Here is a 26,929-nt window from a genome sequence, read left to right on the forward strand (position 1 = left end):
GAAATGTTTAGATTGTTTTCATATTAATGAACAATGATAAAAAATGTCTGTAGACTTAAAATGTGAATAATGAACACTTCATTGAGAAAAGAAAGAGAACACTACTTGTCTCTTACAAAAGCTTTCATGGGGAAAAGTCAACCCATCCTGGAAGTTTGGTCATTTTACATAATCCAGTCTTTAATCTTAGATATGTAGAACCTTCATCCTCTCCTTCCTTGGGTCTGATCCAAGTGGGGGACAGGTTTATTTTATGTTTTTTCTTACGCTTCACGGTTCGTGGGTCTCGAGATTTTGAGTTCCATTGAGTATTTAAAAATCAGCAACTGGGATTTTTTTTTTTTTTATAAGATCATGAAACATTTTTAAACAGGTCGATCCTTGTGATGTGCTCTTGTTTAACTTCTTCATGATGTACTCGTGATGTACACTTGTGAAGGGGAAGATTTGATGAGCCAATATATTCATCTGTAATTTGTTCCAAGGATTTTTAAACGTCACCAGATAGTTGCTGTTTAGACCAGTGGTACTTCATCTTATTCGTCTTATTCAACGGTAGCCTACTTATTCATCTTTTGCAGTTAGGTGTACAAAGGTTGAAAAGCTATATAATAGGTTTTCCTACAACAGTTGGGTCCCACAGTCAGAGATAAAAAAAAAGAAAGCACTTTGAGTTGAGGATCAAGTAGTCTAGTCTAGGATCAAATTCAGTCTCCTCCACAGAAGCAAATAGTAATATTTTAAAAATCCTGTCTCTTTCTCTCTCTCAATATATTATAAATGTAGAGTTTTTCAACAGAAAGCCCCCTCTAATACATCTGATGTTGTGGTGAGGGGTCTCACTCTCTAGAGTCGTAGAATTGACCCCCCACCAGCTCTCTCGCAAGTCCAAGTCTCGCAAGATGCCCTTGACATGCAGCACTAAATGTTTTAATTTTTTGCTTTGATACATGTAACTCTTTGGACTAGCTGCCGCAAATTCCTGAATGCTATCGTCCTCCAGCTCATCCATCAAATACCCCAAATAATTACCTAATTCCAGGGGGGTCTCCTCATCATTGACCACATATGTCATGCTGTTGATATTGGTGTAGAGAAAATTCTCTTGCAACTGTTTAAGATAGCCATACAACTTGAGACACACAGACACGGTAGTGAATGTGGCAATGAATACATTATTATTACCATACCAGGCGGCATAACACAACAATTGTCTAAAGTTGTAAAGGCAAATTTGTTATCAAACAGTTGTCTTTTGCATAGCTTTTTTTCAACCAGTCCAACATTAATTCTACATTAGCTTTAGATTTGATCACCAGCTCCCGATGAAAATGCCCAGATTCTTTCCCTGCTGCATGCTTCACTATTTTCACCGGCCAGTCACTAACTGTGTTTTTCTGCTTTTTGTTGCTGAGCAGATAGTGTACAGCAGGTTTAACAAAGCTTTTGCTCTGAAAACAGCTATCTGTTGTTTCTGAAAATAAGTTTAGGGTGTGTGTCTGTGAGAGAGAGAAAGATAAGTTAGACTGAAGAGGTAAAGTCGTGGCCTGAAAATCCAAATGAGTTTTCAATGAGCTTGCTAAAAGCTTAAGGGAATTACAGAATCATATTTTTATATGATTATTATATTCAACTTTATAATTATACGTGGGTTCATGACTATTTCATTGTGGCGTGAGTGATCTTACCTCACACTTGCTCATTCATTGTGATCAGCACCTCTCCAATATTGGTATACACACTTCATTCATCTCTGGGAATAATACACCTCTGGGCAACATTTGTATCATTGCATACATGCTGTCCCAAGGCATGTATACAAGCATATGTGTGTGTCTTGTATCTTGTATCTTGTATATGTTGTATATAATCACCCCACATGTATATTCATGTAGTACTTTATGTGTCTAAGCACTGTTTGCTTAAAGCTTACAAAAACAGTAGACTTACAGAGTGTTTACCTATATTATTGGTTATTGGTGCTTTTTATATATACTCATATATAGTTGATTTTCCACATACTTGCAAACTTGTACATTGAGAGCAATGAAAACTGAAAAAAAAACAAATTCCTGGTATGTGCACACAAATTTGGTCAATAAAGCCGATTCTGATTCTGATTAACACTATCTGAACCAAGCACTTTGTAAAAGTTGTTTTAATGAACCTCTTCTTTCATCTCTCTTTGCACGTAAATGGTCAGATGCGGTTGATATTTATAGAAAATATTGTCTCAGAGCACCAACAATTCATTGCTTTAATTTAAAATTACTAGTGTTAGTATTTCTTTTTCAAAGCCCCAGAAAACCCTAATTAAAATACAGGACAACTGGCATATACATAAAGTGAATTTAAGAGCTGCATGCTTGATCTAATCACGTGATGGAAAACACTTAGGAATCTCTCATTTGACTCTTGCATTATAGTAGTGATGCTGGAACACTGAGTTAAATGTTGAGCTGCAGACAGGCCGGCTCACCCTGTTTCTTACATAATTATAAACCACTGATATGCTGATGACTAAATTTAAAATGGGCATGTATCTAATATGGTTATTATGAAGATGTAATTGCTACAGGATTTTCTCCATAATTATACGGGAAGCCAAATTGTTTTTTTCCCCTGCATTAAAATTGGTGTCATATCAGATAGCATGAATAAGAGCATGTACAAATATGCTGGAAATTTAGTTGAGGATGTCAAGCATAAAAAAGACATGGGGTGATCTTTTTCAGTGACAGGAAGGAGAAGGATACACAATTGTTTGTATCACTCCGAAAAGATCTGACTTTCAATTAGTAAATTCATGCCTGTCACCAGCATAGTTTTTCACATCTTGACCAAACTGGCAAGATGGCTACTATCACATATTTTGCCACTTATGAGCCATGACTTGTTCTCCAACAATAATACTAATACTACTACTACTACTAATAATAATAATAATAAGCTCTGCAGACAACAACCAGTTCAGGGCGTCTTTTGCCTGTTGTCACCTGAGATAGGCTCCAGGCCCCTATAACCCTGCACAGATAAGCAATATAGAAAATGGATAGATGGATGGATGGTAATAATAATAATAATAATAATAATACTAACAGTAATACATGACTGATATAGCACTTTTCAAAATAGATATTACAAAGTGATTCACAAGACAATAAAAGTGAGCTCAATGAAGCTGAAGTAAAAACAATAAAATAACAAATAAAGCAGAGCAGAAATATCAATAACAATGTAATAGGAAAACTGTAAATCAAGGTAATAAAAGAAATACATTAAAAGATTAAGATTAAAGTGACATATTTTGTCATTGGAGGGAACTCACTCCAACGAAATTTGTTCTCTGCATTTAACCCACCCAAGTGACGTGCACACACACACAGCAAACCCGGGGCAGTGGGCGACCGCGTGCAGCGCCCGGGGAGCAGTGGGGGTTAGGTACCTTGCTCAAGGGTACCTCAGCCATGGACACCGGGACGGGGAATCGAACCAGCGATCCACCGGTTACGGGTCCGACACCCTAACCGCTGATCCACGAAATGCATATCACTCCCCACTGGGGTGGGGTCTGTCTTCCAAGCTTGGGTCCAGAGGCCCGAGAGTTTGAGGGTTCTGCACAGTATCTTAGCTGTTCCTAGGACTGCGCTCTTCTGGACAAAGACTACCCATGTTGTACCTGGAATCTGCTGGAGTTTGGGGATCACAGCCTCCAGTGCCCAGATTACCACTGGCACCACTGTTGCTTTTACTGTCCGCATCTTTTCTAGCTCCTCTTTCAGCCCTTGGTATTTTTCGAGCCTCGTGTTCCTTCTTCTTGATGTTGCTGTCACTTGGGATCACTACGTCTATCACCATTGCCTTCTTCTGTTGTTTGCAGACCAAAACAATGTCCGACTGGTTCGCCATCACCATTTTGTCAGTCTAGATCTGGCAGTCCCACAGGATCGTAGTGTGTCTTTTAATCCATCCTTCTCTAGCCATTGGTAGGATTTCTTGATATCAGCCACTTATTCAGTCTGTCGGTGGTACATGCCGTGCAGGGACTTGTCCCTCCATGACAGTTTATTTTCTTCCTCCTCATCATTGCCAGGTTTCTGCTGCCTGAGGTATTCACTTAGCAGTTCACCTCTGGGGGGCATCTTCCTGATGTATTCCTGGATCTTTGTTGTTTCATTCACTAGTGCTTGGCTTCCTTCGTTCTGCTTAGTGTCTCTTACAGTCTCAGGATGCTGGACTTGGAGTGGAACCCTCCATGCAATTCAGTTCAATTCAATTTATTTATATAGGCCAAATCACAACAACAGTTGTGTCATGTTGTGCTTTGTGTCACTTTCCAGTTAGAACAGGTCTAGACCAAAGTCTTTAATTTGATTTTGGGAAAGACCCAACAAACAAACCCCCATCAGCAAACACTTGGTGACAGTGGCGAGGAAAAACTTCCTTTTAGAAGGCAGAAACCTTGGAGCAGACCCGAGCTCAAGATGGTCGTCAAGATCTGCCTTGACCAATTGGCTTGTGAGAGAAAGAGAGAGAGGGAGAAAGGGTAAGAAAGTGGGAGGCGGGTACATAGACAGAGGTGCATAACAACAGCAATACTAATGACTAATGAGTATTGGAATGACTAGGGGTCAGCCCAAGCCAGCCCTAACCTCAACTTTTATCAAGAAGGAAGATTTTAAGTCTACTCTTGAACGTTGAGAGGATGTCTGCCTCCTGAACCGAAGCCATAAGATGAATCCATGGGTGGGAGCTTGATAACTAAATGTTCCCGTTCTACTTTTGCTGACTCTAGCAACCACAAGTAACCCTGCATTCTGAAAAAGGTTAAAAAAGGCAGTCTTTAAAATTTGAGCTATGTGTGAGTTAAAAGACATGTTGATCAAAAATCAACTTACGGTGGGGATGGACGCCAAGGTAATGCCATCCAAGGTGGCTATATCACTAAATAATCTAGGGCCCAGCACAATAACTTCAGTTTTGTGTGAGTTTAGAAGTAGAAAATTGCAAATCATTCAAGTTTTTATGTCTTAACCATCTGACTACATTTCTGACTACTTTTGATTTTACTTTTATATTTCAGCTTAAAAAAATTGTTTATCTTGTCTTGTTTGGTATAACTTTTTGCAGCACAACCTCATAAGTGTGACTGTTATTTTTTCATTTTGACATACGGTATTAACACACTGGAACTAAAATCACACAAAAAATATAAAATCCGAGTGGGAAAAAGTTAGATTTTTTACTGTGAAAACCACAAACATGTTTAACTTAGAATGCAAATATAAATTGTAAATTTCAAAACATTATGTACAAATTTAGGAAACAAGTTATTTACAACTATTCACTATTCAGCTATTTCTGGTTTTGGTTCTGGTTTTATAGATAAATATAGCTAGCTAGATAGTATAGTATCATCAGCATAACAATGAAAATTGATGGAGTGCTTCCGGGTGATATTACCTAATGGAAGCATGTAGAGAGTGAAAAGTATCAGCCCTAATACTGAACCCTGAGGTACACCATAAGTAACTTTACTATGCTTGGAGCAATTATGATTAATGTTAACAAACTGATACCTGTCATATAAATATGACTTGAACCACTGAAGGGCGGATCCTTTCATCCCAATTTCATGGTCCAGTTTCTGGAGAAGAATGTTGTGATCAGTGGTGTCAAATGCAGCACTGAGATCTAGAAGTACAAGTATGGATACAAGACCTCTGTTGGATGCCAGGAGAAGGTCATTAGAAACTTTTATCAGTGCTGTTTCAGTACTATAGTGGTTTCTAAATCCAGATTGGAAAGCTTCAAAAAGGTCGTTAGAGTGGATGTTGATGTAGCTGCTCTAGGGCAACCTTCTCAAGGGTCTTGGAGATGTATGGAAGGTTGGATACAGGTCTGTAACTAGCTAATACATCTGGGTCAAGGGAAGGTTTGATGACAGCCACCTTAAAGGCCTGTGGTACATAAGCTGTGACTAAAGAGAGATTGATCTGGTTCAGTATAGAAATGTTAACTAAGGGAAAGACGTCCTCAAGCAGTCTAGTTGGTCCCGGGTCAAGTAGACAAGTGGATGACTTGGATGAGGAAATGACTGAAGTTAACTCTGAGAGGTGAATGGGGGAGAAGCTGTCCAAACATACTATAGGTGTGGAGGTTGCTATAGAAGAAACTGCATTTGGTGGAGTATTACTGCCAATCCTTGCTCTGATGTTCACAATCTTATCAGTGAAGAAAGTTAAGAAATCATCACTGCTGAGAGTCGGGGGATGCATGGCTCAACAGCCCTATGGTTTTTAGTCACCTGGCTACAGTATTAAAGAGGAATCTAGGATTGTTCTGGAGCATGGTGTACTGTAACATTTAAAATTAGCTGCACTGTTTTCCAGGTTGGGTGTGAAAGACTAAGAATAAGGCTCTCAAATGAATTATGGTTGAGTTTAGGCTTTGGACTGATTGCTAGGTTTGAGTCAATCTATGTCCCATATATTCTTCCAGTAATTTTCTCAACCCTGGGTGGATCTATTCTCAGGCTATTGCCCTGCCATTGGGAGTACACTTTGGATGGTTAGATGGAGAACATCTTGTTTATTATCCTAGCTTCTTGTGTGTATCTCTTCAAGCATGCAGCCAGAGCTGTGAGTCTCCAGTGCTTCAAGTGTAGATTGGTAGCCCTTTCTTCATCACACTTGTTTAGTTCTGAGAGTCACATGATCTTGGTTTCCAGCCTCCTCTTCCATGGGTCCTCTTTGCTCCCTGTTACGGTGCTAACCTTGCAGCCAAGAATCTCAAGGATTACTGTTGCCGTGGTGTACATCAGCTCATTGGTCTTGGTTATCGACTTAGTAGGGATAGCCTGAAACACTGCATTCACATCTTCTGGTACTTAGTACTTAGGCACTTAGGGTATATATATTTTACATATATGTTTGTGAAGGATCGTGGAAGGATTAATTCCGCATTATACCTAAGGAATGTATATACATTCCTTAGGTATAATGCTGAATCCTTCACAATTTATTTTTTACATATAATCTGATTATTTGGGATGACACTAACACCTTTCTTTCTGTTATCACGTCTTATTGTCCTCCATTGTAACTCTGACTCAGATAAGCTGTCATGTTGTCATGGCAACGAAATTATGACAAGAAGAATAATGTGTTTCCTTGTACTCTTTCAGTGATGTTAAATTTAATTTTAAGCCATCAAATTCAAGTTGAATGTAGGTCTCCTGCTCAAAATCTAATTTTGTACCTCACACACATGTGCTCCAGATGGGTCTTATATTATTTAAACCATTCCTCCATACAAACTCCACATTTGATAGCCCAGTCCAATCCCACACGGCAAAGGGTATGACATTGTGTGAAATTGAATTTCATCACTGAAGGATAGTTCCCACCCACAGTGTTCTGTCCTGTACAAGCCTGTCACGCCCAATTATTCTCAATGAGCTCTGATGAGCAAGGCATGAATGAATCTCCTCTGTCAGTTTCTTTATTGATGTCCAAGCACTAAGGAAGATGTATCTATTTTTCATCAGTCCATGTAAAATGCAAGACTGCTAATAGACCATTTGTCTCTGTTAGCAAAGGGAAATTTCATGGCACTATAGAGTTTCTGCAGGGCTGTCAGGGCACAGCAGCGTAAACTCAAGGTGTACAGCCAGTAGTATTAAAGACTTATACTTATTAAAGACTGGGATTGGTAATAGGGTAATGTATGTGATATAAATACAGTGAAAGTGTTGTAGTGTTGAACATACAGAGAATTATTAGCTGTATCTCCAGCTCCCTTCAGCTTCACATTGTTTTGCTTTGGCCCACAATTTTTACCATGCTGGCCCAAGTGCTATTTTCTGCCAAAGTAGGTTGCTGTTTTTGGAGAAAAAAGAAGTGAAAAATAATACAGTATTGTTACTGTGGAACAATAACGGATATCTTTCCTTCTGATGGTTCTGATCAGGGGACTCATGTGAAGTGACCTTTTTTAGCAGCATTTAATTTCCTGCAGTATTTCCTGCTGTGTTGAAGTAGCTCTCACTATAATATAGTTATTAGTGAAATCGTGATAATAAGAGGGCCCAAAATAGTCTATGTCTCTCTAATTCCCTTATCCTACAATTTCCGCTCAATAATCAGCTATAAAATAGACTCACTGACTATTTCTACAAATTTACATTTCATTTCCATTGGTACAGCCTGCATTTTACAGACCTTAATAAGAACATGCTAAAAGACAGCACACAGTAAGTAAGTAATTACTTGCAGTCATGTAATCTTAATGTGAAATAATGTCTTCTATTAATTACTAAAGGAGCTGCAAACATTCAGTGCTGAAACCGTAAGCCAGAGGCTTTAAAGTTTAAGTGCTGGACCATGAGAAAATCAAAAGAGAAACTCAGAGCAACAGATATGAACCTATTTGAACACCAATGCCCTTGACAATCTATGCTGTCCATGCTAGCAGGGCCAAAATAGAAATACACTGAATGCTGACACAAAACAGGCTATTAGAGGACAGGAGAGTGGGTAATTTACAATGCTGGGATGCATCACAATTAGTAAGTCTCAGCTGCTGGTGGTTCACCTCACGAGTTTCTTCATAATCAATGTCATTACAAGCCCTCTATTTCCTTTCATTGGCTCGTAGAGTCATTGGCCATTAGGGGACAAAAGCTCTAGCTGCAACTGGGTAATTTACCTCCGAGTTGGAAGTCCAGTGCTCCATACCATGTAAGGCTAATTGAAAGAGAAACGGCAGTGTGATCTTGCTGTAACAACATGTCCACATCCTGCAGCCACAAGCCCCCACTGAGCTGAAAGGTTGAGGCAATAAAGCATAAATAAAATAGATTGCAGGGGTGGGGGTGACTATGGGAGTTGCACTGCATACTTGAAGCCCCCTCTTTGGCTCATCGACTCTCAGGGAGTGAGGGAATAAAGAAGAGAGCTGCATTTTCACTGCTACGCAGATTAGACCACAGTTGGTCTGCAATTTGTTTCTCCTATCATTTTTTGCTATTTGACTCATCCTGCATCATCTGTGCTCCTCTGCTTTATGAATGATCTCCATGTGGGTGTTTCTGTGCCTTCATCCTCTCTCTTTCTGCTGGCTATTTATCATAGTTGATGGCCTCTTGAGGATGGAGAGGAGAAGGCTGCAGCCCCAGTGGATTCTCTTCAGAGCAGTTACTGCAGGTCTTCTCTATCTTTTTCTTGGTTTTTCCCTCTGTCAGGACTCAGACTGCTGTCCCATCAGATCACAGTGAAATTAGGACAATGCAGAAAATGTGTGGAATCAGGATAAAAAAAGGATATGAGGAGAACATGTCTTTGTTTAAAATCCCCTCTGATGCAATGGCAGTTTCTCCTGAATACATCTTGTTGCTCTGTTATCATTAATATGACTATTTTCATATCAGATGCCAGAGCACAGAAATTATTTCACAGTAATACTGAAGAATTTTACAGAAGAACAGCATGTCACATCTCACTGTAAAGAACTGTAGTTCATCTAGAAGTATCTATTTCTTACTGCGGTCTGCAGTTGGGATACTGTTTTCAAAGCCCTTTCATCCCCTGCTCTGAATATTTTGATCACTAGGTCAAATTCTATACTGAATTTTTTAACATTTAAACATTACACTTTATTTTACATTCATGGGGTCACTATTACCAAACATCTGGAATGGAATTGATGGATTGTTTTCAAGATACTAGACATAGTGGGGTAAAAGTATATTGAACAGTTATTTTACACTCAGCAAAGGCCTGGTGTGGCACAGAGAAGAGATCCCAGCTATTCCAGAGTGAAGCCAGGAAACAGAGTTGACAGATGGATATATCTCTGCAGAGTTTGTCACCTCCTTGCACTGATGAAAGGCCAGTGGTCAACAGAAATAGAGACTCTGTGGAAGCAAATAAGATTAGAGATGAAATTTGATCCAAGGGGAGTCATTCCACATTAAAGCCATATCACAACTCGTTTATAAAATAAATAAATTCCATTTATGTCTGCCAGCTACATTAAACATCTCAAATTATTGCTCTTTCCCCATAATCTACACTATGGCCACAGGACCTGATTCTGTTTGCCAGCATTTTCTCACACCAGTTGCAGAAAGCTGGCTTATGGCCAGTTGAAGGCTTGTGTTGGTTTAGCAGCTCAGGAGCAACAGAGGAAACAGTTATATAAATCCCACCTGTAAGTACTGTTAACTCCAGTGACTTACAATTCTTGCGGCACTGTCATTATAGGACAAGTAAAAATCTACAAAGCAATTCAAATTTAACAGATATATTTCCCAATAAAATTTAAAATGGATCCAAAATATATTTAGTTAGTTCAGTGTAACATGTATGTAAAGTATTAACATATTTACATCTAATGCACTCATGCTCTTTAATGATGCAACAGAAAATTTTGAATTATGATTAAGTACTGTTAGTAACACAATGGGCTTTCACATGCATTGTGAAGATGTTTTATTAAAAAGTCTTATTGCATCATTTCATCCTGTTTGCTTAAATTAAATGAAAACTAGGCCTGAGAGCCATAGACAGGGATGTCAGAACAGACTAACACATAATTGGTTTTGGTCTTTTCATGGGGTTTTCGACAAAAACCTTTGATGTAGAATATCGTCAGCCTTACCTTCCGTATATCCATCCATTCTTTTTCTTCCACTTAACACAGCATCAGCAGGCTTTTCACCTCAACTGCTTAGAACAACACTACACCCCAATGCATGCTGAACGTCATCTTCTGATGAAGCCAACAGAACCAAATAGTCTCATAAGAGACAAGACACAAGGCTTTGTCTTGCAATCCTGTCCAGAATAGGTTATCACCATCAGACTGTATGACAAAGAAAAAACCCACCAAAAACCTGTCTGACTTTGTTCCAAGAATATGAACAGAACTCTCTTGTTTGCTCATAGCAACAGGACCAGTTCCCCATACTCCTGCAGTACTTACCACACGGCTTGCTGAGTAACTACACTAACCCTTATCCACAAAGCAAATGAAGACTGGATGGTCAAACTTCCGTGACCCCTGTAGCGACCCTGCAAAGGTAAATAAATGCTTCAACTGAATCTGCATTTTGGCAGTTGGTCAGAACCTCCTTTCTAGCAATAAAGAATAAGCTTTCTCAGGGAAGCCAAACAGTGTGATACCCTGATAACTAGAGCACACCCTTTGAAATGGAAACCATCACCTTGGTTTGCCACTCTACAGATGCTGTCCCCAACCTCCATGCAACACTAAAGGAGGGTGTCAACGAAGACAGCCCTTCAACAATAGTCAATGATCCGCCAGAACTGAGTTGATCTGAAAGTCCTACTCCACAGTCCTCCCAGAAACCTTGCACTCTTGGTCTTCGGCTGAGCTACATTGTTGTATACTATAAATGCAACATTGAAATATTTCTTTACAAAGTTGATATGCTTAACTTGTTGGCAAATATTTGTTTATTTACACATCCCAAAGATACAGAGCAACAATTTTCATTAATTTGGAGTGACTTTTGTGTCCACTTATAGCTTCTATAAGGGACTGGCTTTCATGTGCACCATAAAGATGACTTTTGCTGCATGCATAGGTTAACCATTCTGCCTTTCTATCAGGGATTTTTGATACATAAGTAAAACCTGACCTACATAATAAATCAGTTATTTTGCATGATAACAGAAAGGTGACCAATATAAATGTTGTTGTACATGTGTCATGTAAATTGAGAGTATAACATGATGTTGTCAATTCTTCTTCTGATCAGTGAAAAGAAACATGTTCACTGTGACTGTTACTAGTATGATCAGTTCTGTCCAGGGGTTTTCTTCCATCACAAACTGGTCTGATCACACACTTCATCATATAAATTTTCACCAAGACAGAGAGCTTTGCATCTGTCACTTTGTCCTAAAACAACAAGAGCTGTGTGTAGTGACTTTAACCTTTTATTACAGCAATTAACTGACGAATGCAGTCAACCTAAATAAGGAACAAATTTTTTGGATAACTTTGCTGAACTGCTGTCCCCTGCTGCATTCACAGTGACTGCGTAGTTATTGTTGGTGATTTTAAGATTCATGTTGACAACCTCACAACTATTGATGGACATGTAACAGAACCCACACCCAGTAAGGGACACATTCTGAATTTAATCATCTCATATCTAAGGTTGTGGTGACTGATGTCTTTTGCCTGATTCTTCATTGACAAAAGTGAAAAAAAAAATGACACAAGCTACCATTTCCCATATCAGGCATATCATTTCCCTGGCCTGTTTTTTTTTTTTTTTTTTGTTTTCCAATCAGAATTTTGACTACACGATATCATTAAGTGGTTGTATCCACCAAAGCATTTTTCCCCAGCTGAAATCGCCATGCACTCGTCTGAAAACACCCAGCTGGGAGCACTTGAGAACACTGTATTTTTTCTGCTGAGGCGTTATGGGTGTTATCTGCGAAATTAATGTGTTGCAGCCCTAATTTTGCAGACAGTATCAGCAAGTACCGAATGTAAAAACTACGGCACAAGTTAGAGCACTTGCTCTGACCCTTACTCTGGATGAAGGAAAGACTCACATAGGTAGAGACCTGTCAGGGTATATCCAATGGTGAATGAGATGCTTTTCCAAGAATTATTTTTTATATTGTTACTGTGGTAATCTGAGAATGTCATCTGATATAGACATGGGTACTCAGAGACCAGCAGATTTCATTTCCTTTCCATTGTTGTTGTTGTTCAGCACTTGTACATGTAGGCTGTGACAGTTGGTCTCTGCTGCATTTGTCCCATCCCTCTTGTGATTGGTCGACTGGATAAAAAACTGTAAGCAGCTTAGTATTTTACCCAAAGCCGAACATTTTTCAACTCTGCGAACAGACAAAAAAAGTGCAGTTCTCAGCACAGAACAGACACTCTCAGCACCTCATCATGCTGCGGATGTTTGTAGCATAGTATAAATATGGAAAGTTCCCATTGAAAACAATTCAAAAATATGCTGGCCTCAGGAAAATATGCTTTTGTGAATACAGTCCCTAACACTGCTCCTGTTAAGGTCTTGAATGACATCCATTTAAACACAGACAGGTTTCAGTCATGGTGTTATTAGGAGGTCCATTCTTTGGCCTCTTCTATTCAGCAACCTCCACAAACACAGATAACGGAAAGCAACAATATATCTGACCATAATTATAAAAGACGGTCAGTTTCCAATATGTGGTGATCTGAATTTGTGTCTGTTAAGAAGAAGAAGAAGAAGAAGAAGAAGAAGAAGAAGAATCAACTTTATTGACAGTATATATATTTTTACATACACATACTGAAATTGACTTCTGCATTTATCCCATCCTTAGTTGAACACACACATCCAACACCCGGCAAATTACATGCAGTGAAACACACACAGGAGCAGTGGGCAGCATCAAGCGCCCGGGGAGCATATTGAGGGGTTAAGTGCCTTGCTCAAGGGCACATCAGCCAGCTAATGAGGGGGGGGGGGGGGCATTAGAGACTCTGTCATGTGTGTCAAAGGGTTAAATATCACATTATAATCACACCGCATTTAATTTTCTCAACAAGAAGCCTCGCTATGCCATTTAGATATCACAGAATTGGTTGTATATCATCTCATACAGCCCACAACATCTGATCTAATTCATTGTAATTTTTATTTTGAATGCAAGTGGCGCAACAAAAACTGGGGGGGGTGCCAAGTTTATGTGATCCGATAAGTTGTGCACTACACTACTCAACTTGTACTCTCTAGTTTGACAGAGAAAAAAAATAAAAGGAGTGCTTATCAATAAATTTCATTAAAACCACAACATGATAAATGACCATAAGGCCTTAGAAGACACAACAAAGTGATGTAGCATATCGCAGCCATTTTACTGCTCCGAGGCAATTTGTCTCTGTGAAAACTCCCTGTTAGCAGTAGCCTTATGTTGCCACAATGCTGCCATGATAGCTCTTTTATCTCCTTCTAGTCTCCAGTGAGCCTGTGAGTTTCATAGTTTTTGGTTGTCCTGGATATTAATAGCTACAGCTAACCATGGTAATGACTAGCTTGGGGAGTGATAGGACACAGCTCCAGCAGCTGCTGCTATGGCAGCAGTGGTCTGGGATGTTGCTCTAATGAGAAATACTATAAAGACCAACACTGCTCTTCTTATCTCTATTTCTTTGAGGCACCATAGGGCTGACAAACATCCCTCAGCACTAACAGAGTGTTGGAAGCTGCCGAGGTCGTAGGTTGTCATTTATTGGCCTATTTAATCTCCCTACATATTTCCTCGCCTGAGGCACAGCACTGTCCCCAACAGACAGAATCAATAGCAGTGCTACTGCCAAGCCATCTGAGGGCTAACAATAAAACTAGGACAATTACAGTGAAATGGATCAGTGTCTTTAGCAGAAATATATTATTAATATGTTTGGCCCAGTGCCAGAAGGCTAAAGGAAGACGAATCAATGACAATAAAAAGGCCAGTTAGTTATTTGGTCACCTGAGATGCAGCCTGGACATGTTTCCCATATATTGGCAGCCAGGTGACAAGCCTACCTTACGGATCTGCCACGTGGTAGCCTTGGAGAGATATTGGTACACTAAACGTCACTGTGGTGATGCTGTGCATTTTCCACTGGACGTTTGTTTCATTTAGTGGTTACTTAAAAATACACAGTGGCAGTGTGGAAAGTTGGGGTCTATGTGTTTTCTGTCACATTTATAAGAATAAATTCCTAAATACTGTATGAGAATTCATACAACAGAAGCACATAGTGAATATTTAAACATAGTTATGAGTTATGCAGATTACCTGCTAAGGAGGGAATGTGGCTGCTATGATTTCAATTTGTATTTAGTAACCAGATAGATAGATAGATACTTTATTGATCCCGTGGGAAATTCAAGCATCCAGTAGCCCATTACAGCAGTGTAGGTTAGTCAAAAGTAAGCAAACAAACAACCAAACAAGGCCTAACTGTTAGTGGGAAAAATAGACTAAACATATACAAAATAAACTAACATAAAGTACAATAGAGTGCAGAGAAAGCAGGTCGACCAGGTTGACTGTGTGTAAAAAAAACAAGAGACTGCAGAGCCACAGTGTAAATATATGTAAACGCATATACATATAGAGACATTCCTCAATTTCTAATTTTACAAGTTTTATAATGATAATCTGTCGTATTTCAGTAAGAAGCATCCCTGTTTTATACTTGCGTTTTAATGGGTTGTTGATGCTAACTCAAATATGCTAACTCTTTTAAATAAGTATAACTAGTATGATGTACATTTACACAGTACTAATTCAGTCAGTACAACAACAGTCATATTCTGCTTAGTGCTCTGCTTCGAACAACTATTTTCTCCATAAGGTTCCACCTGTGAGTCATGAGTCACATGAATACAGAGAGCGGTTCTGGTTGTGTCACGTGAGAAAATTTTCTTTGTGCTCCCTCCAGTGGTTAGAAGTGGGCTTCAATGCACACTCATTAAGCTACCGCCGGTGAAACACTGCACAGCTTTGCAGCTCTGCAAACGTGTGCACCTGTGATGTTTCAGATTGAGAGACTTGAAAGACGTGGAATATAGCAGGAAGCTCTTTTGGTATGACACATGAGTCGCCACCTGTCTTCAAACTGTCTTCCCAGAGTTGTTTCCACTGCTGAAACTAAATATCACCTCGTGCTGAAATTTCACTGCTTTTTTAGCTTATTTCTCTCTCCCTTTGTGTCTCTTCCTCTTTTTATGTTTCTGTTTTTCTATGTCTGTCTCTCTGACTCTTTCATTTCCTTCTCTGCCTTGTCTCCGCAGCCTTCGTGTTAAGCTGTGTCTTCCCTCAGCGGCCTCTCTACGGTGATGTATCAGTGAGCAGTCTCCACTCTGGAGGGGAGGCTTTTTTCTCCTGTCTGACCGGCTACAAGCTGCAAGGCCCCAGTGTGCTGACTTGCCGCAATGCTAGCACCCCCTACTGGAGTGGCAAGGAACCGCACTGCCTAGGTAAAAGGTCACCACATTTTAGATAGCCTGTCATAGAGACTTGACGACTCAGGAGAAAATATGTTGTTCAGTTGCACAGCCAGAACGCTGATGCAGTCTTTTTATATGTAATTGTATGAATCAGTGTTATCCATATGCTGTTCTTTTTGTGTAGAAAAAAGAAAGAAAGAACAATTTATTCAAAGAAGTACAAAAAGATGGCATCAGTAGAGCTTCCCTGGTGTCTGGAGAAAAATGTATGATTGGTGCATGATTAATAGATACACACATTTACACATGATTATTATTTTTTTCTCTGTACTGTCTACATCAGCACAGCACATCAGAGTCTGTATGTAAATGTACATTCTTTAAACCATTTGCAATCTACATGTTACACTGTACGTATGTTACATTTCTAACGACGTGTTTTCATTCATAATTTATTTCTTTTATTGTAATAATTGTAATAATATATTTATAATAATAATATTAATAATATAAACATTTATACAAAAATATATAGGTAACACCAGTGTGTGTGTGTGTGTGTGTGTGTGTGTGTGTGTGTGTGTGTGTGCGCGCGCTGTTTTCCCAACTGGTCAATTTTTAGAATATATTTGTTTGTAGCATTTGTAGCATGTATTTTAGAAACTTTCAACTTATTTGGTATCTTCTAAAATAATACATTTAATATAATAAATGAATCAAAATAATTTGAATTAGAGTTATCTATCATATTTATTAAATATTAAACCATTAAATCATATAAATTGTGCAATACGTAGAAATTTAGAGCAGACATGTTTGTCTACTGTTCTTTAGACATTACCGTACACAATTTCCATCAACAGACAGAGGATGTGTTATTTTTAGAGGATTTGCAGCCAAGACTGTCTGGTCCTTTTGCAGGACGGATATAGAGACAGACAGACAGATAGACCTGGACTTCTACAGCAGTGCGAGGATGATGAATGTTCTTTTTTCTGTCTTTGCTTTAATGGGGCTGACTGAGGAATATTAAGTGACCATCATACTCCTGACCACACCGATTCACAGCACATGGAGCGTTTCTTTGAAAGCAATGTCAAGGAAGGAGTTTGTGCCTGCGCATCTGTATCTTTGCCATTTTGATTTTGTGTGTGCATGTGTGTGTATGTGTGTGTGGTGTGTGTGGGTGGGTATGTGGACTTATGTTTGTGTGTGTCAGAGCATAAAGATGTATTGAGGTGTGATTACTGAAGGCTGGGAAGGATGCCACTGGGTTTACTCTTCCTGCTCCACTTAAATAAACTTTTTCTGCATGAGTAACCTTGACCTGATCAGCTGGGAAACAGCACACACACACACACACACACCTTCCTATTGCTGTTCAGTGTTGATAAAGCTGATTGTATCTCTTATGATTTTTTTATCTTGTCTTGTCTTGGTTCCCTCCAAGCTTTAAGCAACACAACCTAAATTCTATTTACGAAGCAATTCCAAATGCTGTGCCAGCGAGGACACACAGGTCAAGTTATTCATAATATTTGTTGAAGCTTGGGTTGGGTATATATGAAATTAAAAGGAGGTTAGATTATGCAATTACACTCATATTACAATATTAAGTATGTTACCTGCAGTGAGGACAGGGCTTCTACTTGAGGCATTATATTTTAGTGAGAACCCTCCCAGTTTCCTGAATATTTATATTTTAATTTGATGTTGAAGCTGTTTACAAGCTTTTTCACAAAATACAAAACATTTTCCATGTTCATGTGTTGTCTTGACAAATTCAGTACAGTGTATGTTTCCAAAGCATTAATTCCATTAGTACACCGACAGTGAGTTTCTTTTTTTACTGTTTTAATTCACTAACAATTTCTAGTTGCTTCCATTTTGCTTTTTTAGTTGCTGTTAAGGTTCCATCAACAAAATGCAGCATTTCCTGTACAGATATTTTACAAATTGGATTTAATGTGGAATCTGTAGGATGTGTTTGATTTTATTCACAGAAAGTCAAATCAAAACAGTACTTGTGTTAAAAGAGTTTGACATGAATTTGGCAATATTAGTGCTGTGGAGTGCATTCTGTAAGACTATACCACAGGAAATTACAGAGTCCCTCCCACTTTTTGTGACTTCATTTAGTGAAACAAAAACTTCAACATAATCTCACAGGAATTTTGGTGCGCAGAAGTCTTACAATCATGAAAGATTAACAACATCCATTTCCTTTCTGGTCTGATTACTTCGGGCAATTAAGGTATGTTTGGTATCTTAATGGGGGATTTGAATCTCTCAGCACTATTTTGTAAATTTTTCATTTTCTCTTCTCTCAGCTGCCTGTGGTGGTTTGATCAGGAATGTTACAGTCGGCCAGATCGTCTCTCCGGGTTTTCCCAGCAACTACAGCAACAACCTGACCTGTCACTGGCTGCTGGAGGCCCCTGAAGGCCAAAGACTACACATCCACTTTGAGAAAGTGGCGCTGGCAGAGGATGATGATCGGTAAGCAGTAAACAGTCAGCTTTTCCTTGAGGGTGGACTTCACAAACATCAAAACAAATGTATTAAGCTTGCAATAAAATACATTTTTCTTTTAGTTTAGATGTAGCTCCGGCTATCTAGTGGTAGTTGTACATTACTACAAACTACAGTTGGCTGAGACATTAGCACACGTACATTTGCAGTCGCTGAAGTAGATAATACTTTAGGTGAATGATACAGAACAACAGTGTTGAAAATAGCATTATTATATTGTTGAATTTATGAAGTTGAAGTGGTAACTGGCATGCACATTTTATGACAGGCAACAGGAGTTTATCCATCAGGAGCTCCAATCCACTGCCTTTAGATTTTCCATTTGGGCAACCCTGCAGTCTCATGCCCTTTATAGGGATTGCAAGAGCATTTACCAATATTAATTAGGAACAACTGGAACTTGTCTCAACTTATGAGGACAGTGGAACCCAGGTGCGGAAATTTCTGCAGTTTATATACAAATTATGAATCTGAAGCTTTTTTTTTTTTTTAATGAAGAACATATTTCTGAAAAAAAAAAAAACTTTATCTACTGGTGAATGAGGGCTGATATTTCCTAGGACTCTGCAGGAGCGTCATTTTAGCAGCATGGGGTACTCATTACAGAGAACTGAAAGGAAGAGCCACATGGGGGAAATTAGCTGAATAGTCAATTTTATATACCGTCCAATAGCTGCTCTGGACTGTTCTTACACTTGAGCTAGAAAAATGGACCTCAGAGACACAAAGAGACAGCTGAACAGCTCTAAAACGGGTAAAAAAAAATGCAATGTATGAACATCATATGTAGCCCTTTAATTACTTCAGCATTGTTTTTTCCAATCTTGATCAGCAAAATACAATCAAAAAAGAGATTACACGTGCTGAAAATAGATGCACCAATTTACCATTCACAGGACTCATTATTTATTTGCTCTTTCAGACCACAAACAATTCTCCTCACTGAACACTTATGACAACTCTCAAGGTTCAGATAATTTATTTATGTTTCTACACCACAGGGTTGCACAACAAAGTGTAAATTTTAGTCCCACAAGAAAAAATTGATCAAAGGATGAGAGGTTTAGTCTGACAGACAAAAGCGGCTGCTCAGTAGTCTGGTGGTACAGTAGCAAATACTGCTGTATTGCTTGGCAGACCACAGCAGGGGGAACAGAATGTGACTGGGATGGACCCTGACAGAAAAAGGGAGAAACATATTTACATTTGGCTTAGTTGAGTCAATGTGAATAGAAACGTGAAGAATAAACGTAAATATAGCTTTTTATTTTGACATCAAGGCTCTCTTGCTAATCCCTTTTGATATGTACTCAGCTGACATCAGTACTGGAGAATATGTATGCTGATTAGCCAGAACATTAAAACCACTGACAGGTTGGTTTTACCTCATCAACTTCATGAATATATACTTGATGGCAGCAACATCTTCCAAACAAGTTGAGATGGGGCAAAGACTGGGAAAGTGGTTGAATGCTCAAAAAAACATCTGTTTGGATCACAGGTAAACAGGTTCATTGTAACAAGTGATAGTATCTTAACTTGGTATGAAAGGGGCATCCACAAAAGATTAATTCATTCACGGGCAAGGACGGGGTGAGGGATGGTTTACATGAAAAATGGTGGAAACTGAGCCTGTGTAAAACTCACTCATCAGGATTCTGGTCAGTGGCCGATATCCTGTTTATTCATAAAATTTGTGGTAGAATACAGCAACCAAGATGCCAAGTTTTCAAATATAGGAGCAAATGTGGGAGCATTAGACACACAAAGTGGGGACACTTTATTAATGCATTGGAAAGAAACCAGAACAAAGAAACGAATGAAGTCAGGAGAGATGTAATATGAAAGAAGTAAAATTTTGTGACTATGACATTCAACACATTCAAAGCTGGCCCCCCAGCACAAAGACACCAGAAGTGACCACAGTTGCCCAAACAGAGACCAGTATGCCACCAGCAACTGTGACTACACTCAGACTCCACGTGCTATTATTGGTTATGGGCTTCATACACCCACCTCCCAAAGGTTGATGTCCAGGAATATTCACACAGAAAAATCAAAATAAACAAAATATACTGATACATACACCACCACAAATTTCTAATGGGTCATCAGTGAGGATTGAGAGAGTACTGCCTTTAAGTGAAGTTACTCTACTTCATGTTTTGTGAAGACATATACCTCACATTTGCCCCACATGTTTGGTGTCCAAGTGAGGCTAATTAATTACTGTGATTGTAAATTTTTTATTCAGGTAAGGTAAGGTAACAGGTAAGGCTTTTTAAATCTCAAAGCAGCCCAGGTATTGAATCCATCACCAGAACGAACCATGCCAATTCTTTTTCCTTTCTTCTAGACTGCTGATCAAGAATGGTAAGAGCATAGATGCAGCAGCCCTGTATGATTCATATGAGGTGGAGTATCTACCTAATGAAGGTCTACTCAGTACCTCCAGGCATCTCTTTATTGAGCTGACTACAGACAGTACAGGCACATCCACTGGATTTGCCATCAGGTACCAAGGTAAGCACCAGAGCTTCCTGAAATATAGGACATGATGACATGACAAAAAGCATTCATTATGAAACAAAAAAAGGATTTCATACGAAAACATGTAAGCTCACTAATTTCTCAACACCAAGAACAGCATAGCATCAGTGAGAAACTTTGACCTGATGTGTGTTCATGGTAAATTATCAATTAAAGATATAACGAACAAAAACTCTCTGCAGAATAAATTTAGCGTAGTGTGAATGCCTAGGGCTTTAGTTCACATTCAGAAATGAATTTATCTATAGTCATGACTGACCCTGTATCTTTTGCATATTGTCAACAAGTTAGACCTATATTCTGTTCAATGTCATTGCCTGCACTACATTATTTTTTTTCTTTTGCGCAGTATAAGTCGTTGTCTCTGACATTGTTTTATGAAAGTCATTGTATGGATTTGCATGTTATTTTTTTCTGTTATTAAACTATTTCAACATTTCTATGTCTCTCCCCATATGGGTATTCATTGGGGTTTAATTTAATTACTCTATGTGCTATCTCTGACATATGTTTTTAAATAGTTTTGCAGAAATACAGCAAATGTGTGCACTACTGAACATATGCATGAGATCCCCATTACTAAATGGCATCTTAGGCATTTAACCCATTTTAATTTTCAAATGTCAGTAAGACAATATTTTATAATGTGTGGGACTAGTAGGTTATTACATAAAGGAGTATGATATTATTAAATTATTATTAAAATGCATGGCATACAGTCTGCAGGTGCAATGGCAGATACAAGTCAGATAAGATAGGTGTTTTTCTCAAGCCTATAGAAACTTTGAGGTCATTTTCTTTATTTATATGAAGAGTATTGCAAGGCCCGAAATAAAAAGTGCCGTTTCATCCTGTCAAATACCTTTTCAAAGATCTTTTTCATTTTAGGATCAATCTGTCCTATGAACAATTACAGCATTATCTGCACGTGTTCAGCCAACTAATTTATCCCTATCTGCATCCATAGGTGGAATGAGTCGGTCTTAAAATAGAATGGGTGGTGCTTAAACAGGAACTGGATGTTGCTAACATGAAGTTGTTAATTTGACCTTAGAATTTAAATGGTCAGAAGCTGCTATATTTATTTTTTAGTATTATTATTTATTATTTTTAAAACATTTACAGAACAGCCTAAGAATTGAGCTTCAGATCAATGTTTATGATCACATGAGTAAGACAGCTATTTACAGAACAGGTTTTTGAATGAATAAACTTACCTAATGAGGATTGTAAATAATCCGCATATATTGTCTGCTCTTTGTCTTAATTGGATAAATTCCTCATGAATCAGTGAAAGTATTATAGATGATTCATGAAAAACATTATTTCCTTGACTTCTTCTGATAATTGACAGGGACATTTTATTTAAAAATTAGTCTCACATGATTTCATTTGATTAAAAAGTGATGATTTAAAATACTTATTGATTTTTTTCTAGCTCATTTACCATTGAAATTCAATTATGTGTGCATTTTCATCTTTCTTTATTTGCCAACTGAGTAGCTCACCTGTTTTTTCTCCATTTTCATAATAATGATACTGAGTTCTTGTCAAGTCTTCCTCTGCCCTTATGGTAGTCATGTTGTTGTATTAGCAGCCCCTTGGTTTTCAAGTTTATGAATGTATTCTTCTAGTATATTAATGTGTATTTTACTTTTTCTTCTCATTTGTTACGATAAAATTGTTTGTTTTCTTAAAAACATTTTTAAAGATTTCCAAACCATGCTAGATGAAGTAGAGTTTTTATTTAATTCCATAAAATTCTCTATCTCATGCTCTGTGTATAATAATAATAATAATAAAAAGGTAGTTTTTGAATTTCCATAAGATTTTTGTTGCTTGGGCCTCAGTTATATTGTTGTTTTGAGAAGACAATGATCCAAAAGAGTTGCTGTCAGATATTTAAATTCAGTAATCTTGGGTGTTAGGGATCTTCTTATGAGTATCCAGTTTTTAGAATGTGTTTTACAGTGTTAAACAGAAATCTACTGGGTTTCAGTATCAGCATGCATCAATAATGCTTTTGCTGTGCTGCTTAGGGAGTTTTCTTAACTTGTCAAGAAAGGAATAAATTAGGTTATTAACCCTCCCGATGATGCATTGACCTTGAGAATGAATTAAATGAGCTATTATAACCTTAAAAAATTGGCTTGTTATTAGGTCCACATGTTTAGAGACGTACATTATTTGTCCATTGCCCATTTAATTTTTTTTCTCCTTTAAATAATATTGTTTATTCATTTCACATTGTAAGAATTTGCCGGAAAATTCAATATATCTGCTTTAGAATGTTTGCAGAAACCTTTACAGTTAAAAATATTTTTTCAACAGGTACTGTTGGATTAGACTAATCAACATAGGCCTTCATAATAGTCACAAACCTATACCTTACCTATACCATGATAATCATTTTCATTACTCTTCACCTATAACTAGTTCATTTGGTATAAAGTTGTTGCAGTACTTAAAAGTGCCTCTCAATTCTGCTGTTGTTAGTCCTTTTTTCTGGCATGGACAGCCAGGCAACTGCTTTCACATCAGTTGACATCTCACATCATGTGTGTCCCTGCAAACATGTGCTCTGAATTGCATTGCATTAGCTCTAAATACCAGCTGCACAAATAATGTCTGGGAACCGAAGTCTGTAGGAAATACCTTATTTTCATGTTGGGTGTGTTTGAATGCATCCCTAACCGTGGCCCTGTGAAAGGTATATCCCTTTATTTCTTTGATATCTTAAGTAGCCATTTAATAAAGATGCATCCTCAGTGCATCCTCCCAGTAAAGCTACTTCATACTTTTTGCCTTAAAATGAATGAATCAATAACAGTCTTTCAGGTAAACACTATTAACTTGCAGTGTCTGCCAGCACAACCATATATACAGAAATCAATCAATGACATATTTTAATAAATATTACTATCCTTCTCTTGTGTTTTGTTCTCATATTTGTCTCATTACTCACCATCAAATACGTGACTCTGGAGGACCACTTGGAAGTGCAATCACCATAATCTGTTTTAGCAAATGGGATTAAGTCCAATGGGTGCAAGAGCTCTCATTACGGCCATTAACGGGATATAATGCTGTTCAGCTCCTCTCTAACTGATTTGATGGTCCCTCCTTCATCCTGACAAACCATTTCTCGCCTTGCTGAACAGCTAACCTCATTCATGAGCATTCATTCAGCCAATTCTAAGTGTCCTTCCATCCATTTAGTCCATTGTCCATTTAGAACAATTTGCAAGTTTTGGAAATTCATGAATTCATTTTAAAGGTTACATTCATTCAGCTACTTCTATGGTCCTATAGAAGTGGCTTATGTGTTCTGAACATAATGCAGGATAGTTGTCCTCCACTATCAGTGTGATCTCACAGGATAAATAACAGGCCAATTCCATGTTCCATTTAACGCAATCCATATTTTATTAGTTTCAGATGTGCAAAAAAGGACGAAGCCAAGAGTCGTTGCGAACTTTTTTTCAGAGTTATGTGACCTACAGTTGCAGTTTGGTTAGGTTTCATCAAATGCACTACCTGGTTAGGTTTAGGAAAAATAATAATATTTTGGGCTAAAATATAATGTAGAACCAATCACATTACAAACATATTTAGTAACTGGGTGGAGAAAGTGGCCACAATAGCTCCACCAACCACTTGAACCCTAATCATCCACTTTAGGGCTTTCAAAATTGTATTTGAAAAGAAAATATACATTGTTTGGTTTCATATGCTCACATTTCACATCTGTCTATTTTGTATCAAGAATTTCTTTCACTCTATACCACTGTTATATTGAGACATCTATTTAAACTGAGTCAAATGTTTAATTTCATGTGACTGTAACACATCTCCACTTATTTGTTATCATACATTTTTCAAATGACACCACTATTCTTGAAATAAATGTAATAACTAGCCAAAATGTTTCCAAATACAATAAAGATGCTCTCTGGCAAGGGTAGTTTCTACCTTGCCTTTGGTAGAAGCTGAGTCCCCTCCACTAAAATTGTCTTTGTGCCACAGCCTTTGCAGCTGGCCACTGCTACGAACCCTTTGTGAAGTACGGTAACCTGACTAGTAGTGACAGCACTTGGGCAGTGGGAGCTGTGGTGGAGTTTTCCTGTGACCCCGGCTATACTCTGGAACAGGGATCTGTCACCATTGAATGCATGGACCCCAACAATCCCCAGTGGAATGAAACAGAACCTGCCTGCAGAGGTCTGTATGTCTGGGTATTACTGAAAAGAAGTCACCAATCTACATTTAATTCCATCCTAATCACTCATTGTAAATTAGATATTTTATTTTACGCATTTAGTTAACATGATTCACTTAAAATGAAAGTAGATCAGTATCTCTCTCAGGGACATTTCAGCAGGAGCCATGGCTGTTGGTTCTCTTACTGAAGGCTGGGTCCACCTTGGCCGTTAACATCTGTAAACACACATGAATCCGGTATTCTTCAATTAGATCTGACACGAGCTGAGTAACTTATGCTGCAGTTGTAGCCAGTGGAAGATTACTGGGTTGAAACACAATAGCAACAACGAAATTGATCTTTTGATTGCTCTTTAATTGATTCAAATGTAGCGTGAACAACATTTGCTGTAATTGTAAATTAAACAGACTGAATTAAAGCGGAAGAAGATGGATGGATGGATGGATGGATGAATTAAAATTTGGTTTTGTATAAGACTGTTGGCTTATTCGGGTCCAGTTCTCAGGTGAGTTTGAGCTTGGATTTAAACCCTTTGACCCTCCTCAAGGAATAAAGTAGGTAAATAAGTCACAGGTCCCAGTCTGATACTTAGACTTAGAAAAAACTGTAAATTTTACACTTTGTCCTTGTTTCTCTGCTTACCCCTGGCTTTTGCGTCAGCATCAAATGAGATTACATCTGACCAAGAAGACTTAACACACAAAAAGTGGCTGTTAGTTTCCATATGTAGTCTAATTTAAAATTAAGTGGCTATTGGATTTTTTTTCAGGGCAGCAGAAGTTTGTGAAGTTGCATGTTCTACCTGTGCCCCTTTCTGTTTTTTTTCTGGGTACTCCAGCTTCCTCTGGTATTAGTACACAAAAAATAGTAGCTAAAAATTTATTTATTTAACATATTTCTGACACACAGTCAAACATTGCAAACATATATAAAACATTAAAGAAAAAAAAATGGTAGTCCATCATTGTTGATGATACACGCTAATTACACAACGCAACAATGGGCATGTGCGAATTAAGGTGATGATGTCATTGTCCCCCAAACACTCAATTTTATATGTACACGCAGAAACCTTGGTTTTGAATATTCACCTTATAAAGCATTTGCAAAAATAAAAGTTTAGAGGCCTAAAATTTAAACTAATACATGTGGACAAGGCCGAACCGTGCGTAAGACCTTAAATACCATGATTGTATTCGTATGTTGCAGCTGTGTGTAGCGGAGAGATCACAGATTCAGCTGGAGTGATCCTGTCTCCTAACTGGCCTGAAGCCTACGATAAAGGCCAGGACTGCATCTGGGGAATCCACGTCGAAGAGGACAAGAGGATCATGCTGGACATTCAAGTGTAAGTATCCACCTTCTATGTGTACAGTTTGATCCATAACACCCTTTGATATGCATGAAATCAAGTTACAAACCCTTTCTGGCCTCTTTGAATCTAATCATCACAAAACCCACTTCATTTCTTGAGCTTATACGAACACCAGTTGGCAGCTTCAAACAATGCCGTAGAAGTAGTTTGTAGATTACAAAGAGCTACCTCACCTTGACTTGTAAAACACATTAAAAACACAACGTGCTGCTAATGAAAGAGTGCATTGCTTGTGAATGAGATGCGTAAGTACCACACA

At 38.2% G+C, this 26,929-nt stretch overlaps 1 protein-coding gene across 1 annotated transcript in view; it reads left to right on the forward strand.

Moving 5' to 3' along the window:
- sez6b (seizure related 6 homolog b) overlaps positions 1–26,929 on the forward strand; it is a 186,924-nt gene that overhangs the window by 130,937 nt on the left and 29,058 nt on the right. The window contains exons 5-9 of the mRNA XM_046388115.1: positions 15,836–16,021; positions 18,322–18,490; positions 20,880–21,046; positions 25,100–25,294; positions 26,505–26,643. Coding sequence (XP_046244071.1) covers positions 15,836–16,021; positions 18,322–18,490; positions 20,880–21,046; positions 25,100–25,294; positions 26,505–26,643 — 856 coding nt within the window. The remainder of the gene's footprint in view (positions 1–15,835; positions 16,022–18,321; positions 18,491–20,879; positions 21,047–25,099; positions 25,295–26,504; positions 26,644–26,929) is intronic.

This window comes from Scatophagus argus, chromosome 5, assembly GCF_020382885.2.
Source record: "Scatophagus argus isolate fScaArg1 chromosome 5, fScaArg1.pri, whole genome shotgun sequence".
In the NCBI taxonomy this organism is placed as follows: domain Eukaryota; kingdom Metazoa; phylum Chordata; class Actinopteri; family Scatophagidae; genus Scatophagus; species Scatophagus argus.